This window comes from Emys orbicularis, chromosome 4 (genome assembly GCF_028017835.1).
Source record: "Emys orbicularis isolate rEmyOrb1 chromosome 4, rEmyOrb1.hap1, whole genome shotgun sequence".
NCBI classification, from domain to species: Eukaryota; Metazoa; Chordata; order Testudines; family Emydidae; genus Emys; species Emys orbicularis.
The window spans coordinates 143603413-143622558 of NC_088686.1; the positions used below are offsets into that span (position 1 = coordinate 143603413).

At 50.2% G+C, this 19146-nt stretch overlaps 1 protein-coding gene across 1 annotated transcript in view; it reads right to left on the reverse strand.

Annotated features, from left to right (window-relative positions):
• SLC26A9 (solute carrier family 26 member 9) overlaps positions 1-17351 on the reverse strand; it is a 31829-nt gene extending 14478 nt beyond the window's left edge. The window contains exons 1-10 of the mRNA XM_065403947.1: positions 17227-17351; positions 14611-14750; positions 13880-13990; positions 13384-13559; positions 10679-10843; positions 8983-9135; positions 7578-7660; positions 5409-5556; positions 2269-2382; positions 968-1045 (exon numbers count right to left, since the gene is read on the reverse strand). Coding sequence (XP_065260019.1) covers positions 968-1045; positions 2269-2382; positions 5409-5556; positions 7578-7660; positions 8983-9135; positions 10679-10843; positions 13384-13559; positions 13880-13990; positions 14611-14750; positions 17227-17351 — 1293 coding nt within the window. The remainder of the gene's footprint in view (positions 1-967; positions 1046-2268; positions 2383-5408; positions 5557-7577; positions 7661-8982; positions 9136-10678; positions 10844-13383; positions 13560-13879; positions 13991-14610; positions 14751-17226) is intronic.
• Positions 17352-19146: the final 1795 nt, after the last annotated feature.

A 19146-nucleotide genomic window follows, 5' to 3' on the forward strand; every position in this document is an offset into this window, starting at 1 on the left:
CCTAGCACAGGGGAATCCCAGTACATGATTAGGGCTGGTAGGTGCTACTGTAGTACAGCTAATCATAAATAATTAACACCAGCTAAGTATCATTATTAGAGACAGGCCTGAACCAAATACCTGGTTCTGAACACACCCAACACTAGAGCAGCTTGGCTTCAGTCTAAATAAATGGACCAAACCAACACCCTGAATCCAAAACCCCAGAAGTTTGGGGAACTTTGGGCCAGATTTCACAGCCCATACTTAGTTACTAAATAATCACATAATTACAATAGTAAATAATTTATTCATAGGGCATCCCCCACCTGGACGTACATAATTAAGGTCAAAATGACGGGAAGAAAAAGGCAGCATGGTCTAATACTTCCCTGAACTCAATGCTTCATTTGTAATGAAAAAGGTGCCGGGGCTCAAGCAATTAGGTGCCGGGACTCGAACAATTTTTTTACATTCATAACTGATGCAGCGAGCCCAGCGGCGCCGGGGCCTCTGACCTGCCAAGCCCAGAGGCGCCGGGGCTCTGACCTGCCAAGCCCTGGCACAAATTAAGCACTGTCCCAATCCCATCACTTTGCTCCCTCTGGGTTTCAAGTTTTAATAAACCCAATTTCTAAACTCCAAGTTCACTCCAAGCCTTTCACTAGTTTTTGTGCTGAAACCAGGAATTAGCTCAGGTCCTCTTGACACTTGATCCAGATTCACTCAGTGGACCTGGTTTTGAGAAAACCCCAGATCAAGTGAGTTTCATGGGATGGGGATGAGGAGTGGGGAGGGGAGCGTTGTTTATTAGAGCTACGTGCAGCTTCATCTGGTGGCTCTTTGATTTACAAACAGCAAGGAAGGCTGACCTGGTTTGGCTGGACATAAATGACACAGGAAATGGAGCAGGTTAGTTATACCCCGTGGTGTCCCTACTTACATTCCCTCCGCCCTCCATGGCCCTCCTGGTTGCATGTGGTTTTACCTTTGGAAGGGGGTTGAGGTAGATTCCCAAAGCCAGCATGGTTATCATAACCACCAGCGCTACAAAGAAACTTGCCATCTGAGGAAACAAAAAGAATAATTACAGTGGTAACCTGGCATTTTTAAACCTTATGTCATTCCTTAAACTGGGGACCAATTAAATTGGGGCAACTACGGAGCTAATGGCTTGAGCAGCAGGATGGGGCTCAGGATTCTGGGGTTTTATCTTAGTCCTGCCATTGATTTGCAGTGAGGCTGGGGCGTGATACCTAATCTCTCTGCCCCTCAGTTCACTTGAGCTCTGTGCTTTTGCCCAAGACTTGTCCCTGTGACAGGCCCCCATTAAAAGTCACTGCTGTTAGTGCCAGATGAAACAAAAAACAGCTAAATAGTGAAGAAGGGTCTGGCATCACATGAACAGTGCCCACCTGGAGATCGTAAGGAGCAGGGAATTCTTCTCGGGGAACCCAGTGGAATGACCAGCATGTTAGACACAGGAGTGCCTGCTGGCATGGAGAAGAAGAGCTTTCACACTGAATGCATTTAGTATTAGTGAAATCTCCTGGATTAGCAGCAATGGAGAACAAAGCGCTTCCCTTAGGCCTGATCCTGGGAGGTGCTGAGCACCCACAATGCCCAGTGCAGTCCCAGGGAGCTGCCTACACTGAACAACCTTAAAGATCAACAGGTGCTTGCTCCACAGCATGGGCAGCAAAAGTGCCAGTGCTAATGTGCCCCAACCCTGACGAGGAGGAACCCCGCTCTGTGGGAGAGAGGGCAGTTCGGTCTTGGTGGCCCATGTGTCCTTGACCTCTCTGCTGAGTCTGTCAGCACGACAGCCAGTCAGGAGCGTGGTTTTGGTGATGTAGACCCTTGCTCAGTGGAAAATGGGTTGAGATTCACCAAACCCATCCCATACAGAGGCCATTGGAGACATCCATCAGATGGTAACAACTTCTAGCCAGATAGAGACCCAGTCTGGATTCCAGCTGGCACTCTGGGGAGTAACAGCTCTATGATCATCATTAATCATGTGAGCCAGCTAGCCCCTCAGAAAAACAGCCTTCAGGTTCAAATTCTGCTCTCAGTGACAATGGTGTCAATCTGGAGTGACTTCGCTAAAGTCAGTGGAGTTACTCTGGATTAGCAACAGTGGAGTCTGAATCTCTGGCTCTGAATTTTAGCAGAGAATGGCTCCACTGGACACATTCAGGTGCCCCTCTGTGGCCGTCTATACACTAATCGTGGAGGTGTCATCACGGTTGCTAGTGCGAAATTGGGCGCCAGGAAGAAGAAAGTAACCTGAGATTTTCCTCCAGCCCCGTCCACAGCTAGGGTTACAGACAGAGCACAGCAGATCACATGGATTTTGAAAAAGGATCCAAAGAAGTTACTGCAGCCCAGGGCAAGCATTTCCTGTGGAGAGAAGAGGAAAGTGTTTGTCAGAGGAGGAAGGAAGCACCTAAGTTTCCTCTAGCAGCAATTAAAGGGAGGTGAGAGAAGTAGGTCACTGGGATTCCCCTCCTCTGCTTGGTGAGCGGCATTGTCTTTGCAAAGCCTCTGCCCTGCACACAGCAGTCATTCCTGCCCCTCCTTCTCACCCAGAGGATTGCTCCTTCTCCTCCCAGAGGCATTGCTGGATTCCCTAAGTTATGCCCATGATGACACATCAACTCCAGCCAGTGCCTGGCAACAAGAGACCCGCTGGATTTCTCTACAAAAACTAGGTCTTTAGGAAGTTTTAACAAGTTGGCAAATCCTTGCCATGCAAACATCAGAAACAAAACAATCATCACAACCGTTAGCTTTTGTTTAAAGAGACATTCTACAGGAATATAGTCATCAGATCTTTCTGTCTCACAGGGTGTTACCATATTACAGAGTGAGCATCATTACAACACCTATACTATGTCGTCTCTAGCGATTTTATTAATACTCCCCAAAACTGGACAGGTGCTAGAGTGTTTTTTTGCAGGTGGATGTACTTTGTCTGAGTATTGAATAAAAGGTAACCAAATATCTAAGTATCTATCTGTCCTCTGCCTATTTCCTAGGTACGTAATTGGTGTGTTTCCCTAACCACAACCTCCCATTGTTGAAGGCCTCAGCAGCCAAGCAACTATTAGCAGATGAGAGATTAATTCTTCATTTCCTCTTGTTTGACCATTTCTGCTGGGAAGCCCCAGGAGGATTACCAAAGGTTCATTTGGTAACAGAGAGCCAACAATTTGTGATATTTGGTTACAGCTTGCATCCAGCACTCTCTGATGACTGGACACGTGCACCGTATATACATAAAATATCCTCTTTCACTGCAGTTTCTCTAACATTTATCCCTATTCAATCTATATGTATTTTTTAGCCTGATGGGTTTGAGATACCATTGAAACACTATCTTAAAGACATTTTCTTTTATTGTGCTACAGACTGTGCTTGCTAGTCCTCCTTTCCAGATCAAACCGCATTCCTCTGGTGTCATTTGTCTGTCTAGGTCAGGGGTTCTCAAACTGGGGGTCGGGACCCCTCAGGGGGTCATGAGGTTATTACGTGGGGGGTCGCAAGCTGTCAGCCTCCTCCCCAAACCCTGCTTCACCTCCAGCATTTATAATAGTGTTAAATATAAAAAAAAGTGTTTTTAATTTATAGGGGGGGTTGTACTCAGAGATTTGCTGTATGAAAGGGGTCACCAGTACAAAAGTTTGAGAACCACTGGTCTAGGTCCTTTCCCCAGCTGTTTCACCACTTCTGGATGATTCAGTGCTGCAGTGAGGCTGATAGCTGGACCCAGTTCCCAAATATCCTGCCTTAATTTGTGTCTGCGACCAGCTGCAGAGGCATTTTAAAAAGGAGGGAAAATGAGGAATAACAAACGTTTGGAATCCCAAATGAACCTAACATCTTTACAAGGGTGCGTTCTGCATGAGTCAGACAGGCAATAGTCTTCCCCTCCTTCGCACTCTGCCTGAAACACATGGCCGGAACAGAGAGCCGTGTGCTGATCCGGGGTGTGCCTTCTGTCGCACGTGCAACTGTTTCCTTGCATAGGTCTCGAGCAGATCAGGGAGCACTGATATTAGAGTGCCTGGGAATGGAGGCCTCCCGATGCGGTCAGTTGGGCGGAAGGAGAGAGAGAGGTGGGACTGTCGTGGAGGGAAAGCAAAGCAGGGGGATCACACCCCAAACTCCCCCCAATCCTGTACAATCTCCCTCTAGCCCACAGACAATCTGCATACAACAACAAACCAGTGCACTTAGCCCCGGATTCATGAGCAACCCTACCACTATGCAAGTTTGAGCGCAGGAGAGAGAGACACAAATTTCAAAGAAACAGAGTGTGTTTAAAAGCTCCCAACTTATTAAATAGGCTTCCATTTTCACATCCATTATACCCAGCAGCATCTTGACCAGAGGTGGGCAAACTACGGCCCTTGAGCTTCCGGCCGGGGAGGCTAGCCCCCGGCCCCTCCCCTGCTGTCCCCGCTCCCCCGCAGCTTCACTTCGCCGCGCCGCCAGCGCTCTGGCCCACCACTCCTGCCAGGCAACGCAGCGGTGTGTCTGGCTCCGGCCGGGCGGCGGGGCTGCGAGCTCCTGCTGCTCTAAGCAGCATGGTAAGGGGGCGGGGAGCGGGGCGGGGGGTTGGATAAGGGACAGGGGTTCCCGGGGGGCAGTCAGGGGACAGAGAGCAGGGGGTGGTTGGATGGGGCGGAGGTTCGGGGGGGGGGAGTCAGGGGACGGGGAGCAGGGGAGGTTGGATAGGCGTGAGAGTCCCAGGGGCACAGCCGCCCAGAGGGGGGGGGGCAAGTGGGGCAATTTGCCCCAGGCCCCGTAGGGGCCCCACGAGCCCTGGCCAAGAATCCCTGCTAGAGGTGCCTTTTTAATTTTTACTCACCCGGCAGCGTTCCGGGTCTTTGGCGGCATTTCGGCAGCGGGGGGCCCTTCAGTCGCTCCGGATCTTCGGCGGCATTTTGGCGGCGGGTCCTTCAGTGCTGCCGAAGACGTGGAGCGAGTGAAGGACCTGCTGCCGCCACCGCCGCAGACTCGGAGTGCTGCCCGGTGAGTATGTCCGCTCCCCCGTTTTATCCCAGGCCCCTGAATCCTCTGGACGGCCCTGCCCAGGGGGGCCTGTCAGGGGGCGGGTGTGTGGATAGGGGTCAAGGCAGTCAGGGGACAGGGAGCAAGGGGGGTTGGATAGGCGGTGGGGTCCCGGGGGGGCGGTCAGGGGACAAGGAGCAGGGGGAGTTGGATGGGTCAGGGGTTCTGAGGGGGGCAGTCAGGGAGCGGGAAGTGGGAGGGGGTGGATAGAGGGTGGGGGCCAGGCTGTTTGGGGAGGCACAGCCTTCCCTACCTGGCCCTCCATACAGTTTCGCAACCCCGATGTGGCCCTTGGGCCAAAAAGTTTGCCCACCCCTGATCTTGACTATATCCCTTTAAATAAATGTTACCTGGTTGGGGTCTACGTTATAGCCATGTTTGGTTCCCAGGGTTCGTCCCATGGCCAGGTTGATCACGTAGCCCACAATGGCAAGTGAAAAAGCTGTGCCAACCATATCTTTCCACTTGCTCACCAGTGGGAGTGTGGGGACTGGGAAGCTGCAGCCAAAGAATAGAGGAGAAAGCTGTCAGGACATAGGTGTTTAGAGATGGAGCCAGTGGACAAGGATTTGACTTTATATATACAGGATTCACTTCACCCACTACTAAAATGCAGTCACCTCTGGGAGGAACACAGCAGCTGTTTAACAGTGCATAGCAGCACTGCGCAACTGTTCAGGAAAATGAGTGAAGAATGACCTATCCAAATGAAACTGCGGGGGAAATTTAGGTCAGTGGACTCCAGCTGGGATTTGGTCAGGATGCTGGGGTTTTTGCAAAAAGTGCCAGAGGATTTTAAATGATCCCAAGTGACCACATCTTTTGCTCTCTCTTTAATCTGAAAGACTGCACCTCCAAGCAACACAGCCCCCTCTAGTGCCATGCAGAGCCGTTGGCTCAGAACCGACCGAGAGAGGAGTGCCAGGAACTGCATCACCAACACCAAAGAATTAGAGCTCCTCAAAAATTTTCCAGCGGAAGAGTCAGAAAATTTGACTAAATCGAAACATTTCACAGGAATGAGACAATGTCAATGAAATTTCATTTTGAAAAAAGATCAAAACGATTCATTTTGATAAGGTTGAAACCATGTTTTGACTTTCTCATTTTGAAACAACTTTTTCATTTTGACTTTTATTGTATATGATATAGTATAATATGCAGTGTCGTTGTAGCGGTGTTGGTCCCAGGATATTAGAGAGACCAGGCGGGAGGTAATATTTTTTCTTGGCCCAACTTCTGTTGGGAAGAGAGACAAGCCTTTAAGCTTACACAGAGCTCTGCTTCAGGACTGAAGAAAAAAGAGCGGAGTGCCTCAAAAACTTGTATCTTCCACCAACAGAAGTTGGGCCAAGAAAAGATATTACCTCCCACCTTGTCTCTCTGATAGAATAATTGAAACACAACATTCCAATTGAACCTAAATGGAATATATCTCTACAAAGAATACCAACGTGATCCCCAGGCTTACAGAATTTACCATGCTTTGCACATGCTGAATAATATCCCAGCTCTAGCCTTGTTTATTATTTCGACACAGGACTGGTGCTGTGTGTCCCTTGTAATTATAAGATTGTGCAGCGCAGTATTGTATGCTTTGCACAATTATAGCTTGGTAATTATATGCTGCCCTTTATAATCCACTAATGCATTGACTCAGGTAAAGAAAGAAGGATTAGGAGACATTTTCCACTCCAACCTGGCCTAGATTCTGTTCTATTTTGGTTCTTATGCCTCACCCTGCACAATGGTATCTGAGTGCAGTGCTGCAGGGCTATTGCTACAGCCTGGGGTTAGTCCTTATCCTAGGATATTGTAGGATGATTTACGAATGCTCAGGCAAATTAGTGCCCTCTTTGGATACCAATCACAAAAGACAGTCGCTCCCTGCTGTAGTTATTATTACTTGTTACAAGTAACTTGTATTATGGTAGCGCCTAGCGGCCCCAGCAGAAACTGTTGCCCCATAGTGCTGGGTGCTGCACAGACACAAAGTATAAGACAGACAAAGGAAGGGAGGATTTTACATTTCCCAGATGGGAAACCAAGGCCTGGAAAGATAAAATGACTTGCCCAAGGTCCCTCAGGGAGGCTGTGGTAGAGCTGGGACGCAAACCCAGGTCTCCTGCGGTCACTGTACATACCCCACTGGAGACAAAGGTCACATTCAGCTCCTGCCTTGTGCAGAACCTGAACCAGGGTGGAACCCCTCTCTACCCCCTTGTAGTGCCCAGTGGTGCCTTTCTGCATGAGGCTGTTTGTTAGGGGCATAGATTTTGCTGAGGACAAGGCAATCACTCAGGGAGAGCTACGGAGGAACCTCAGTAAATGGGGCGAAGGTCAGTAATAAAATGGTGTCCCTTTCACTGAGTTCTCTATTTCAGCAGTCAGTGTCCTTCGTTATCCCTCACTTCTGTGGGGGTTGTATCCCAGATTGCAGCACGGGCTGGTAGGGGACTATCCCTGGTCCAGAAGGAATCAGCCCTTGGAAATGGATTCAAGCCTGCATGCGCACTTACCCCATCTTAATCTTCCCAACGACTGGCATGTTGTATTTCTCAGGCATGTTCAAGCAGCCGGAGACCGCGGTAGCTACTATGACCTGAAATCACAGAGAGTAAAGGAGCTGTAAGGGGAAGCAGCATTGTCAGATCCTTACGCAGCATTGCACGGACTTAGCTGTGCGGGATGGTGAGATAGTGGCTAATGCCTACTACAGACGAGAACGATACCCGTAAAGCCAAATTCAGCCCTGGATCAAGCGGGAGAAACATCCATCTGCTTCAATGGGTGTTATGTCCGTTTATGTCACGGATTAGTTTACCCCCACAGACATTAAAGGAGTGCACTGGCAATCCAAAATATGAGGAAGAAACAAAGGGGGGGGGAAGTTTCTCCTCCTCTTGAGGATATAATAATACTTGGGCTTCCCTATCCCCTTTCATCACAGGATATCCAAGCACTTGATGAGTATTACTGGAGCCACACAAGACAAGGTTGATCAGTCATGTCATCCCCATTTTGGAGAACTGAGACAGAGCCCTGAAATAGCAGCAAGCTGGGATAGTGAGGAATAGAATCCAAAGTTCCTGACCCCTAGTTTCCTGTCCTAAAATCTCGGTAACACTCCCTCCCCCATGGAAGCTTGTGGCCATTCTACACATGCTCTGAGGGGAGACTTAGCCCTTATATGGTTGAGAGAGAGCCCATAGCAGGAATGCGGATGGCAAGGCCTCTGCAGATATGAACCTAACCCGCTGTGGCTCTGTGGGGGCTGGGGAGATGTATAGTTTGTCATGGTTTCACTTAGAGGTGAACCACAACAGGGTGACTGAATCCGTCACACACCCACCTGGGATTTGGGGGTCCCTGAGCCAAATGTTCTGACTCAGGCCCAACCCTCGTTCTGACATGAAATTCAGTGGGGTCAGCAGTTTCTCTCGGAGGTTCTGGAGCTGCTGAATTTCTGAAACTGAAGCCAAACTCAGGGGCCCCGATGTCCCGTCGCCCTTGAATTGTGCACCCGGGCAAAGTGAGTGCAGGGTGTAAAAGGCAACCAAATCAGAAGTGTAGTGTTCTACACCCACTTTGTCCTGGTGTAAATGACCATGTGAAGCAGGCACTGGTGCACTGGGCTCAGCGGTGCGAGCCCCCCCGAACCGAAACCAAAAAATCTAATTAGAGTGACACTGCCGGTGCCTCCTGCTTCCCCAAGCATCCAAGCCATGCAGGTGTCCTGAGTCCGACATCATGCCTCACCAGTGTCAAAGCAAGGGTGCTTTGAAATCTAGGCCCTTTCCCTGCCTGTCCTAGAGAGGCACCTTCCTGCAAAGGCTGGGAAGAGATGAGGGGAAAAGGCTCTTTCAGGGAAAGGTTGTTTCCTCTCTAATGGACAGAGGATGACAGAGCTCGGATGTCACTTACTATGACAATCTCCATGGGGATGGGCACCCGGATCTTCTTCATGTATTTCATGTTGAGCTCTTTCACAATAATCAGGAGCACAATGCTGATCAGGGCGAAGATCAAGGAGGCCACGTTGGTCTTGGGGAGATTTTTGCAAATATCAATAAATGTCTAGAGGGGGGAGAAGGGACAGCAGTCAGCAAAATGTTGAGAAGGGCTACTTGGAATTCCAGTGGGCAAAGCAGAGAACACCCCCCCAGCCCACTCTGGCCTCCCCATGGACATCTCTGAGCCACAGGTGCTGGGGGTGCTGCTGCACCCTCTGGCTTGAAGTGATTTCCATCATATCCAGGGTTTACAGTTTGGTTCAATGGCTCTCAGCCCCCCGACTATACAAACCGTTCCAGCACCCCTGCTCTGAGCATATGAAACAGGCACTGGGGAATGAAACAAACACCAGAAATCCCAAGACAGCCTGCTTCTGTGTCTGGCTACTTCAGTTATGCAGCCAAACTTCCAGGTGCATAGGACCCGCGGAAGTCAATGGAAAGGACTATGGATCGGCCCCAGAGAGGGGCGGGGCCATCTCCTCAAGTTCGCGTAAAGCACATCTCCACTGACTTCAGTGCAGCTACCCCATTCATAGCCGTTGAGGATCTGGGCCTATATATTTAAAAACATTCAGTGCCCTTACCCATGCCCCTAATGACATCTTTGATTATTGAAACTCAAAGCATTTGGAAAAAAACGCTCATTTTTGTTCCATCGTTAGTGCTGATTGCATCCTTTTTTGTGTTGTTTCGCTCATCTGGGACAGTGAAAATAGATTCACCAGGGCCTGATTCCCCTCTCATACCAGTCTTATGCCACGGTCACTCCATTGCCATATATCAGTCAGAGGCGGATGAAATATGGATCAACCCCATATGGGTCTCTTTTTTTTCCGCTAGTCCCTAATTCTCATCCACTTCCCCAGTGCTGCAGCGCCTGACTTGCAAAGAATGCTGGGAAATGTTTAAATCCAGACGGAATACCTGCGTTCATTGGAATACTAAAAATCACGGAGGTGTCTCTAGGGACTGTAGGTTTGGATTTTCCTGCACCGACCCCAGGGACGCTCTGACATGCCCGACTCTCTGCTGACTCATCTGATTCTGGGATTCCAAACCTAAACAGGCTAAGGTCAATCCAGCAGTGTCGCCTTCAATGAACAGAACCTTGCCTCAGAGGAACTGCCAGGCTGGAGCAGACCAGGGGACCATTTAGTTCAGTGTCCCATCTCTGACAGTGGCCAGTACCAGATGGATCAGAGGAAGGCACAAGAGGTCATATTTATGGGATGACCTGCAGCCACGGGTAGTTTCCCCCGACCCCTAATAGCTAGAGGCTGTCTCGTGCCCTGAAGCAGGAGGGCTAATATTCCTTCCAAGACTCCCTCAAGACCCATCAATGATAATAATTAAAAACGATCAGGGCTCAGGTCTGATTGTGGTTTTATTTATGACAGTAGCGGCACAAGGGACTCTGGGTACAAACTGAGAGTGCTGGGAATGGAGCGGACTGCCATGTGCTTGCACCCTCTCAGCCCTCTGCTCATTTGATTTAGGATTCATTAAGTAACGTCCCCATGTATTTGCTGACGCAGTGTCTGCAGCGTGCTAGCCCCTGGGCCGAGGTGTGGAGAGAAGGTCCCTACCCCAGCGAGCTCACTTACATAGACGGTGGCCAAGGGCCCAGTGTAGGCCGGGATCGTCAAGCCAAAGACATATTTGAGCACCGAGATGAGGATCTGGAGTCCTGCTGCAGTCATGAAGCCCCGGATGAAGGATTCCGAGAGGTAGATGGCAACGAAGCCAAACTGCACGAATCCCAGACAGATCTAAGGATGGACGGACACACGCATTACAGTGAAAACGTACTGGAAACAGCCCAGACCCCGTCCCCAGGGGCCATCACAGAGATCATTAACGGAGAGCTGCTGCACGCGACAGGCTGGCCCCTGCAGTGTGGGGCAGCCACTTGGCGCTGGGCACTGGGGCGGTCTGGAGACAGAGCCAGCGTAACTAGCCCAGGGAGAGTCATGCCAGGCTGGGAGCATGCTCTGGTGGCAAAGAGCCAATACAGAGGCTAGGGGAGTGTGGCTGGGATGCCGTTTTGTTCCCTTGGGGCCACTAGTGTCGCCCGGCGAGTGCTCTAATCAATGACTCTCTCTGCTCACAGGATTGGGAGAGTGCACAGGGTGAACTTTGCACCATCCTGGCAACTGCATCCTCCCTCCAGCCCTGCACCATGAGCCAGACGCCCGCTCTGAACACAGGCAGTGGAAATACAGACTATGTCCAGGGCCGGTGCAACCACTAGGGCGCCAAGTGGTTGGGGGCGCCAAAAAGCGGTGCCCTGGCTCGGAAGGGAGGAGCCGCCTTCCGGAGGCACCGGAGAGCCAGAGCGTCGGCTTGCGGGGGTGGCGAGCCCCAGCCATGGAGGAGCCGGCGTGGCGCAGGGGGGCAGCAGCCCTGCAAAGGCGGCGGCGCCGCTAGCTGGGTCTAGCCGGGCCCCCCGCTCCTCCTGCCCAGGCTGCGGCCTGGCGCCCCCCCACCCCCAGGGGCTCCTGCAAGCTGCAGCAGATGCATGTGGGTGCCGGCCCCTGTGCGCCCCCCAGCTCCCCCCTTGCCCCGCTCGGGCTCTGCGCCTCCCGGGCATGTGAGTCGCCGCCACTGCTGCCCCTCCCGGAGCTCCCCGCTCCCGCTGCCTCAGCACTCTGCAGGGGAGGGGCTGTGCATGCGGCAGTGTGTTTTGCCTCCACGTGGAGCCAGTGTCTGACCAGCATGGGCATGGTAAGGGGAGTCACGGGGGGGGGGGAGTCAGGGAGCAGGGGGAGGGTTGGATGGGTCAGGAGTTCTGTGGGGGAGGTTGTCAGGGGGCGGGGGTGTGGAGAGGGATTGGAGCAGTCAGGGGACAGGAAGCAGGGGTGGTTAGGTCGGGAGTTCTGGGGGTCCTGTCAGGGGGTGGGGAGTGGTTGGATGGGGCGTGGGAGTCCCGGGGGTCTGTCGGGGGTGGGGGTGTGAATAAGGTTTGGGGCAGTCAGGGGACAGGTAGGGGATGGAGTTCTGGGGGGCAGTTAGGGGCAGGGGTCCCAGGAGGGGGCAGTCAGGGGACAAGGAGCAGGGGGGGGGTTGGGGGTTCTGAGGGAGGCAGTCAGGGGGTGGGAAGTGGGAGGGAGTGGATGGGGGCGGGGCTAGGGCAAGGCTTTCCCCCCCGTCCTGTTTTTTTATTGTTGAAATATGGTAACCCTAGGTGAGCGGGGAGCCGGGGGGCGCATGGGGGCCGGCGCCCACATGCATCCGCTGCAGCCTGCAGGAGACCCCCGGGGGGGGGGGGCGGGCCGCAGCCTGGGCAGGAGGGGCGAGGGGTGCAGCCGCTCCTCGCTAGTGGCGCCGCCGCCTTTGCAGGGCTGCTGCCCCCCTGCGCCATGCCGGCTCCTCCATGGCTGGGGCTCGCCGCCCCTGCAAGCAGGACGCTCTGGCTCTCCGGTGCCTCCGGAAGGCGGCTCCTCCCTGCCGAGCTGCTGCAGCGGCCCAAGCCCAGCAAAGCCAGTGAGTGGACTCGGGGCGGAGGCCGCCAGGGTGTGGTGGAGAGGGCTCGCGGGGGGGGGGGGGGGCTGTGCACCCTCCAGGGGAGTTTGGGGGCGGGAGGGTGGAACCTGGGCTGGGGAGCAGCCCCTGGGCATGGCTGGCCTCTGGGGGTCTATAAAGGCTCATTGGGATTTGCCCCTCAATGAACCGATGTGTGTGTGTGTGTGTGTGTGTGGAGGGGGGGGGGGGCACAAGGTGGAAGTTTTGCCTAGGGCACAAAATATCCTTGCACCGGCTCTGACTATGTCTCTAGCGCACACCCTGCCTAGCACACACCATGTCTAGCACACGCCATGTCTAGCATACGCCATGCCTCCTATGGGCATTGCCACGTGCTTCATTTTCTACCACCCCATGTGCTCCCATGCAAAGTGTCTTTGGAGTAAAAATACACCTGCAATTGCTATGAGCTGCTGATCATGGAAGAACAGAGACCCCAATGTGCCTCTTTTTTGTTCAGAAACTTTAATATAGGATGGGTCCATCTATCCAGATCCCTATTATAGTTTAAGAATCACGATAGTGTCTGAGGTCCAGTGTTTCTGAAGTCAGGGCCAGCACCACAGGACCCTTCCAAACCCTTTGTCTCCAGGTATCACCTACTTGGAAACAGTCCCAATTGTTGCACCTGCTGGCACTGCCATCCCCTTCCTCGAGGGTGTACAAATGACAAAATCCCACTGCAGTTGTCCTGCGTAACCAGTCACTGTTCAACTTCATACAAGGGGAAGGGTTAGGCTTAGCTCAGGCCGTGGACACTGTAGCTTTAGTGCCGAGATGTCCTTACTTGTATGATGGCTGTCAGACAAGCTAATGTGGCGGAGATCTCCAGTCTGGCTGCCTCCATTGCTGTGTTGTTGATGTTTATCTCATTGGTGGTATGGTTAAAGTATTGGAAATCGGATTCAGGAGCCAGATCATGGCAGACGTTCCCAACGATAATGCTGATGACAGCAAAGGTGCCTGCAAGACAAAACAGTAACAGGTGACTTACATGTATGCAAAGCATCCCATCCTGAAAAGTATTAATGTAGATTGGGAATTACCCACCACTGCAGTGCAGCCAGTTCTGTAGCAGAACATGGCCGTGGTTTATCAGTTCATGGTGCAATGCGATACAGCAGGCACCAGAGATCTAGGACCTTGATTAATGCACCAGAGAACAGGCTTGGTAAAACAGTGCCCTATCAGGAGATATGGTACAGCTGGAGGAGGTGCTCGGGCAATGAACGTAATTGGAATGTACAGACATTCAAATCTCAGAACTAGAAAGGGGAACTTACCTGGGACCATCTGGTGGATGCCACCTAGGATGAAGTAGGGTATCAAAGGGAAGAAGGAGGAGTAGAGTCCATTGATGGGAGGCAGATTGGCAAGCAGCGCAAAGGCCATCCCTGAAAAATGCAAGTGAAATTGACTTCAGATCTTCCATCTCAGTTACAGCTGCGGTCCCTGGGAATTCCCTTACCGGCACGGAACAGTGGCCCAGTTAGTTCTGCAGCCTGTCTTTGACAATGGACTAAATGCTTCAGGGGAAGATGCAAGAAAGCCCATAATGGACCTTTATGGAGTGGGCTACTGTACCAAGGCAGCAGGATCTACCAGCCTTCGTAGGGATGCAGGACGCTTCTAGTAAGGACTCATCCTGTTAGCGGAAGTTAAAAATCTGCACAAAGCTGCTGAGTCAGTTCTGCTGGGTCTTTGTGGCAAGTGCAGCTTGTTAACTCTCCCAGGCTATGAGATGTGACCCTCTGGTGAGAGGGAACTAGGGGCAGAGCCAGGATGGCCCTGCTGGGAAACCCAGGACGAGCCAGCTTTGAGGAGAAAGCTTTGGGCTGAGGTTGTATGTTCTGTTGTTACTAATAAAGCCAACCCCAGGAAGGGGATAAAATCAGCCATCGACAGCACGTCCGGACTTTAATTGGAGCAAGGTGGGAATGTTCTCTCCTCACAGCTGCTCCAGGGGGGGAAGTGACTTTCTAACCCCCACTAGGGAAAGGAAACCTGGTCTCACCTTGTGGCACTTGTATTGTCCCCGCACTGATTCCCCCAAGGATATCGGGCACAATGTAGTCTTTAATTTTATATTTGGGGAGCCAAACGAGTATTGGAAACAGACTGTAGATGATGACTTTGAACCTGGATGATGAACATCTAGAGAGGAAATGAACACAAGTAAGGAAGGAGGGTCCTAATAAAAAGCATTTCCCCTCTCTACGAGGTTTCCTATGCAAAGGACAATGGTCCTGATTTTCATTGCCTCTTGCCTTAGGAAGCCATTTACACTAGACCGGAGTAGATACGAAGCCAACCTGGGTATGAAGCATCACCAGGCTGATGTGGCAGCATTCTGCACACGCTTCACACTGGCACAGGTGTTGACACGAGGAGCAGCGCAAAGATGAACCAGGCCTTTTACTCTTAGCTGCTATATTGCTGTGACCCAGGTAGGGATGGGTCAGAACCATTTATCCAACCCATCCTCAAACTTTGGAGCAAATACTACCTGGATCAAAACTGTGTTCAATTCTGCTTCACACAGCAATACAACAAAACGGGAAACATAATCCAGATCAGCCCCTCTCCAAAGCTTTGGAGGTTCAGATAACATGGGATCTGGATCTGCCCCACTTTCTGACTGCAGTTCTGACCTTGCAAAATCAAAACCCAACCAGTGAGGTTTAGCATCATCTAAACTACCTCTGGTTTGCCCTAGCTCTGATCCTGGATTATCAGAAGCCTTGGACCAATACATTTTAAGACTCAGTCTAAAAAGAAAGAATTTGCAGCTTTGTTGATCACATCCAGCAGACATAAAACTAACAAACAAACAAGTATTGGAAACAGACTGTAGAAGTCACATAAACTAATTAAATATTCCTGAATAAACCATCTGAGCAAACACAGGGTCTTGTGAAAAAACAGGGACGGACAGACATTCCTCAGAAGCTGCCCCTGATTATTAGCACAGGCTGAACGTCACACGTGTTGGAAAAGGGAAGTGGATCTCTAGGATTTGTATATTACCCTAGAATGCATGGTTGGACAGGGTTTCTATTTTAGAAAGAGGAGGTGAAGTTTCCAAAACAATTACAGGGATTTAGACACACATGTGCTATTGAAATTAGAGTAAGATCTTATATCTACATCACCTGAACTGTTCAAGGATCTCAGGCAGTATCTTTCTTCAGTGGTTAGAACATAGGACTTGCAGGGTTTCTCTAGGTTCTGTTCTCCTTTCTGCCACTGACTCATTATAAGGCTTTAAGCATGTCAGTGAACCTCAGCTTACCTATCAGTCCTATGGATCTAACAATATATGTACAGCCTTCCTCAGTTAATGTCTGCAAAGCCCGTTGAGATACTTGGATGAAAGATGCTTTTTATATAAATGCAAAGCAAAAGCATTCTTCTGAGCACAGCCAGGCTGCCTTCATTTCTGGTGTCATGGCACACTGCAGACTGATTCATTTGAAGTGAAAACCATAAACTCCATTTACCTTTCAATTACACTGCAAACCCAATCAAATATATATTCATTACTCAGCTCTGGTTATCCCAGATGTATTAATCACCAGTGGCTGTGCTGCATTTTCTCCCTGGGGTGGTGCTGTTCCGTACATCAGCGAAGTGAGATAGAGAGCAGTTATTTCTGGGGCTTATTGAAAAACTCCCTCCACTTAAAAAGCACCTGGATGCCACCCAAATCTAAAGTCAACATGGGAACAGCCACAGCCTCTGAGGCATCAATGTGTCGAGTTTAACAAAGGCTCGCTAGCCTATGGCTTTGCCTATCCAACGCCCAGAGAGCACCTCAAACAGCCGCCCATCTTGATTTCAGAGTACAGAAATCTTTCCACTCCAAATATCTGTGCTCAGTTAGCTATTAGCTTGCAGGGCCTGACTCTCCGTTACTCCATTGCTGTCCTGGGGGCAGAGCCAGGACTCTATACATGTTGGAGGAGTGTTAAAGTGGCTTTAAGCCAATTTTGCACTCCCTGTATTCTGAGGCAGGGCCCTGCGCCCAATGTAAGTGAAAGCAGCTGGCCTACGCTAGACCCCGGGAAGCAAGGACTAGCCATAATGCAGTGCACTCCAGCCTTGCCCCCGATTCACTCCCTATGCTGGGAGCTGATAACAGGGCAGATGCAGAGCCCTTACACTAGGTCTATGCCAGTTAAGGAGTCCCTAGACACGTGGGGGTATTTTCAAGGGGCCATTTCTGATTATTTCAAGGTCCTTTTATGCAGCTAGAACTGCATGACAGAGCCTTTGTGTGTGTGTGAATCAAACCTCCAGGGTCGTGGGCTGGTTCAGTGGCAGCTGGTTGCCTACCGCCCTTTGTGCCTTTGAAAAAATCTCTCTCCTAATTGTGAAATTGATTAGAAAATTACTAACAGGTTGTCATTGCTTCCCCTATGCTGCAATGCCTGGGTTGTAAAATGCCACAGGAGACTATTTATTTGCTTAAAAACATGTTTCCCCTGGAATTTTTTTTAATGGAAATGTATTGATCTTAGGGTTCGCATTCTCTCCTCCCCTTCTCTCCACGCCCCCGAACACCGCACTGCTGAGCCAAAACTGACCTGGCAACATGCTCCGAAGGAGACTCAGTAGCATTCCACATTACCTGAAAAGGTTCTTGACTTTTTCCCCAAGCGGGTAACTTCTCTTTTTCTTCTCAAACTCTTCATCAAAGAAGTTGACAGAATACGCCGCACGGTCGACGACATAGCGAGGTCGGGCTTGGTTCATCTCGGTGTCCTTCAAATCTTTCCGAGATAAGACAAAGGAGAAGAAAGGAATCAACGTGAGCAGAGCTGGCCACCAAGTGAAGTTATAGGAGAAGAAGAAGAGAGACTTGGTCTAGCCTCCTTCATCCAGGCATTTAGGATTTCCTCTGGCGTATTCTGTCTCCTAAATGTCTTCTTTCCCCTTCACAAGCAGGCTTCTGGAGCAAGGGATTGTCTGTTTCCAAGCTGGGTCACCACCTCTGGGACAAAATGGATTTTTGTCACCTGCTTTATAGTGAAACTCATAAGCGAGACAATGTGGTCTAAAGGAATGTGCACAGGACTAGGTGTCAGGAAGTACAGTTCTAATCTTGGCTCTGACAATGACTTACTGTTTGGGCTTGGGAAAGTCACCTGATCTTTCCATGCCTCAGTTTCACCATGCATAAAATGGGGTTAGTGATACATCATAGCACTGCTGAGAGGATTAATTAGCATGTCTGTGAAGCACTGTGCAGTGGGATATATTAACATTACGAGTACAGAGCAGCTTTCATCCAAGAGGTTCCAGCTATAGCGCCTCATTAATTCATCTACAAACATAACACCCTTAGTGTTTCATATTTGCATTTAGAGACGCTATTCTGTCCTGCTCAGAGCTGTGGGCTAATATCTGATTCCTGTCAGAAGCTGGGAATGATTTTCTCTCACACAGAGATGTAACAGTTGCTGACCTATTTGTATGATAATGATGCCGAACAGTCCTGTTTGACCAGTCCTATGCAATATCTAGGTGTCGGCAGGGGAAGATAATAAACTCCCCATGGCTCACTTTAGTGTAAACAAAGCCATCAGAGGAGAGGGGAGAACCATTATGAGCTGATGAGTCTGAGGGTGGGGAGGGGGAATGCATAAATTTGAAACAAGGATGTGGATAATTATTTTTGTCTGGCATTTATTTAAGTATGTCATTGCCCATCACACACGCCGAGGACGGGAAAGAAGCTGGGATTTCAGGGAATAGTTATCAAGAAATGAAATGCACATTGCTGAAAGATGTGAATTCGGCAGAATCTTGTCTATAGCTCCATTCATGTCAATGGAGCTATGTAGATTTACGCCTGGACCTTTGTTTCAAGAGACTGGGCACAATAGGGTCAGGTTTTGATTGTGCAAAACCTTGTCAGTGGATATTTGGGCCTTACCGAACCAAAACCAGAGTAGGTTTTTATCCAGATCCTGTTTTACCAGAACTCTAAATTTTAGAGGAAATCAAATAGAAGGTTCTGGAGTTGACCCATCTGTGTAACAGCTAAATCCAAAGTGGTTTTGGGTATTGCATTGGCTGCGTTTTAGTTTAGAACCAGGTGCCATTTTACATCCAAAATTCTGGGAGTACTTGAATAACAAATTCTCCTTATGTCTGTCTCGAAATTGTTTTCTACTGGGCCCAGGAATATCCAGAGCATCCAGTGTAAACTAGGATTAAGGCCTTGTTTGCATGGGGAAATTGAACAGAAGTCTATAGTGGAATAAACTATTCCAGAATAGCTCCCTATAAAAATCACTCGGTTCCAGAATAAAAATCACTCAATTCCAGAATAGTGCAATGATAGAAATAGCTCTGGGGTTCTCGTACTATGGGTCGTGACACCTAGGGGGGTCATGCAACCAACGGATGTAGTCACGGCTATCCTGAGTGTGTGGAGGACACCATTTTGCTCTGCACAGCATAACCTCACACATACGGTGCGTGCAAGGTCACGCTGCCCGGAGGATGCCATTTTTCGCTCCAGAATGGCATCTTCCATGCCGTC